Raw genomic sequence first — 3,411 nt, 5'->3', positions numbered from 1 at the left:
TAAGATGTATTATCTGTAACTATACACATTTGAAGTCATCAACGCAAATTTCTAGTTGTCATACCATTGTGATGTTAACCACGTATATTTCACTTTATATTTTCTATCTCTTGTTTTTTCATGTTCTAGATTGAATGTGTGAGTTGAGCAAGCCTAACACCATAAACTCCGATAACGAGCAGATCCACGAATGGTGACAGAATTCAATCCAGTACCACGAGCATTAATTTAAATTTGAATTTCAATGGTGAGAAGTTCCAAATTTAATTCTTTAATTTAGATTTTTCCAAGTAAAATGAGTTTGAAACTGTCTGAACACGAAAAATACTATATCTAAATTCAAACGTAATTACAGAGAGTAAAAAATTCATATACATTTAACCCAAATGTTATAATTAAACCGTCAAATTAAAATTCACCTAGAATTACTGCTTACTAATTTCACTAACAACAACAACAACATTCCGTACCTATTCTTCCATCTTCTTCATCACCTTCAAAAGAAAGGCACAATCCCATACCCACCATCCGCCGTCAACGGGTTGGAGAATTTCCGGTCCAGTTGGACCTCAACATCGGTTCGTTTGGCGAACCGGCCCTTTATTCTAGGCCGGGTCTCCGCGTAGGCCTTTCTGGACGCGTATCTGATGGTCTTCTCAAACTTTCTTGTCTTCTTCTTCTCTCTGTACCGTAGAACTCGGGCTTCTCTGTCCATTGGACTCAATTGGGTCGCCGGCATTTGAACCACCGCCGCGGCCGTCGTCGTGCCGGAGAAAAGATCTATTGTCCCTCTTGGTGGCCTCATGTTGGAGATTGATATGTCGCTCACGGTGGCTGTCGTTGTTGACTCCGGTACCACCCCGACCTCCATTGATGACACTGATATCTGATATTGTTGCACAAATACAGAGAATTTTAATAATTTAATTCGATGGTAAACTAATTACCTTAAGCTTTTAAATTAATTCGTATTAGTTTAAAAAATAATAATAATTAAATCAAATGAGTTTATTATGGTATTCATTTGTTTAAAAGCAAAATAAATATATTTAATTAATACTAATATTGTGTTATATAACTATTTTAGTTTCCTTTTTTACGTTTAAAAAAAAAATTACGATTAATATAAAAAGGGTAATTATGAAGGTAAGAGAGAGAGGTAAAGAGGGTTTTACCGCGTGGGTGAGGAAGGCATTATTATAGGAGTAGGAAGGTTTGGAGGAAGAGTGAAAGAATTCAGAGGCATCAACAACGCCTCCGTAGCTCTGCTGCAACAATATCTGATCATCCTTATTCCCTTCAAACTCAATCGGCACAACACTGTCTCCTCCGCCATAGTTGTTCTTCAATCCCTCAAACTCCTCATCCCCATTGCCGAATCCATTATTATTCCCATTGAACTCCACAAAGTTCAAATACTCCTCCTCCTCCGCCTCCTCATCTTCCCCACCAAACAAAAACAGTCCATTATTGCTGTTGTTCTTGTTGCTTCCGCCGCTATTGTTCTTCACTGGATTCATCAGCAGCCAAGAAGCCGTCGCCTCCTCCTCCTCCTCCTCCTCCTCCTCCTCCTCCTCCTCTTCTTCCGCCGTAGGAAACATGGCGCCCTTGCTGATCGCCACGCGCTGGTGCCGTCGGGCCAGTGGGTTAGCCGAGTGGATCTCCGCGTCGCACGCCGCACACAGCGAGGCGGCGTCGGCTTTGCAGATGAATTGGGCGGGGGCTGTCTCGCATGCCTCGCATATTATAGCCCCCCACCCATTGCCGCCGTAGTTACCTTCCGTCTTCAACATAATTGCTATTTTCTCTGCTTACTACTCCTTTCCCCTTTTTATGAATAGAGGGGAGAACTTGGGGTTCAGAATCCACGTTGGACCACGTGGCTTTTAGTTAGTGGCTGCAACAAAGGCAATGCATTATCTTCTGAATCAATGGTGGGACCCACGTATGAGTCAGATGTTTGGGTGTATTTTTCTAATTATTAGTTTAGGATTATCTTTAATATAAATTTGAGTTAATAAAAGTAAAATAATTTAGGACGAATTAAATAATATAGTAAAATAGTTTGATAATATTTTGTGGATCGTCTCCGTCCACTCCTCCTTGGCTTTTTGGAGGTATTTGGTGCACTATAAAGTCAGTATTTTGTTTGGGGCTTAGGTTGGCGAGTAGAAATAATATATAATACTCGCTGTGTCTTGGCCACAAGTTCCTGGGCCCCACTGGACTTGGATTCGATCAAATATGTGGCAGTTAAACACCACAATACCGCGGAGATCTGACGTGGAAGGCTTACACAGAAACATTATTTATTTATTTATTATTATTTTAAGTTTTTTTCAAAATATTTATTTGAATATGTACCCATGAATACCTAGTTGCACCTTGGAACTCATTTCTTCGTAGAGTTGATCGAGTTGAAAGATTTTCTAAAGCTTGTATTTGGGGCGTTTAAAAAGATATAAAATACAAATATATTTTATATTTACAACTACAAAGTAAAGTTTATAATTTTAAATATATTGGACCTAGTAAAACCGAACAACTTACCACATTAAATAGTTGAAAATTCAATGTGGCTCTATATGACATCTGTTCTAGATTTGTTCTCATTCTCGACCCATTTCTTAATAACCTGAAAAACATAAAAAAAAAAAAAAAGAAATGATTGAATATGAAAACCCGGTGAGTAATAGGCTTTTAATCATGTCAATAGGAGATGCTAGGGTACCACACTCATTTCTTGTCTCTCATCTAAGTGGCCTAGGTTTTAAGATTCTTAGTACTTGGTTCTTGTCTCATACATACTCCGGTTTGTATTCATAATTCTAGAGACTCATATCCAGATGTGTACCAGTATTTGAATTTCAAGTTTGGCCCATGGTGTCCCTGACCAACCCAACGTCACTTTGGATTAAGATTTGAATTTTGTATAAATGACCCTGACATCTCCTTGGGTCAAGATTCAAATTTGGCCTATAGCTCGTAACTTCAAAAATCCCTTATGTCTCTCGTGACATGGTTATTGAAGGGAATGAACACTTCATCCTCATAGCGAAAGTATTGGTAACCTGTAATGGCCAGCAAATTAAAAAAAAATTGAGTCTTCAGAAAACCCCGAGAATTTCGATGAGGTGCCGGAATTCTCGAGCAACGAACAGAGTATGCATTCCACGCTTTTCTAGACGCTCACGTTACGCCCAAGCTGCATCAACTCTTCAGCCGCTTCTCCCAAAGACAACCTGCAAGGAAGAGAGAATGGAACAATAGACAAAGAACAAGAAGAAGCAAGATTTTCTGGCAAGTGAAAGAGAAACGTTTTCCAAGACCGATGAACAGAACACGGAACGGGATAGTAACCAGCCAGAGGTCCTTGCACACTCACGGTAAGAAACTGTGAAAAGAATTCTC

The 3,411-nt window shown here is 39.4% G+C and overlaps 1 protein-coding gene across 1 annotated transcript; it reads right to left on the bottom strand.

Moving 5' to 3' along the window:
* Positions 1-321: 321 nt before the first annotated feature.
* On the bottom strand, positions 322-1,818 carry LOC111479970 (zinc finger protein CONSTANS-LIKE 2-like). The gene is made up of 2 exons (XM_023124904.1): positions 1,176-1,818; positions 322-886 (listed from the first exon to the last, which is right to left on the bottom strand). Exons 1-2 carry the CDS (start codon positions 1,791-1,793, stop codon positions 497-499), a joined length of 1,008 nt encoding a protein of 335 aa, XP_022980672.1. The 5' UTR covers positions 1,794-1,818; the 3' UTR covers positions 322-496.
* Between the last annotated feature and the right edge of the window lie 1,593 nt (positions 1,819-3,411).

The sequence above is a fragment of the Cucurbita maxima genome, unplaced genomic scaffold (genome assembly GCF_002738345.1).
Source record: "Cucurbita maxima cultivar Rimu unplaced genomic scaffold, Cmax_1.0 Cma_Scf00005, whole genome shotgun sequence".
NCBI classification, from domain to species: domain Eukaryota; kingdom Viridiplantae; phylum Streptophyta; class Magnoliopsida; order Cucurbitales; family Cucurbitaceae; genus Cucurbita; species Cucurbita maxima.
Note: the sequence above shows the minus strand (reverse complement) of the source record. Positions and strands in the feature narration are given on the sequence as shown.

Bases quoted from the DNA above. Each gene is read 5' to 3' on its own strand.
- LOC111479970 (XM_023124904.1), bottom strand. From the start codon at position 1,793: ATGTTGAAGACGGAAGGTAACTACGGCGGCAATGGGTGGGGGGCTATA. The intron at 887-1,175 runs GTAAAACCCTCT...CAACAATATCAG, and splicing joins ATGCCTTCCTCACCCACGCG to ATATCAGTGTCATCAATGGA.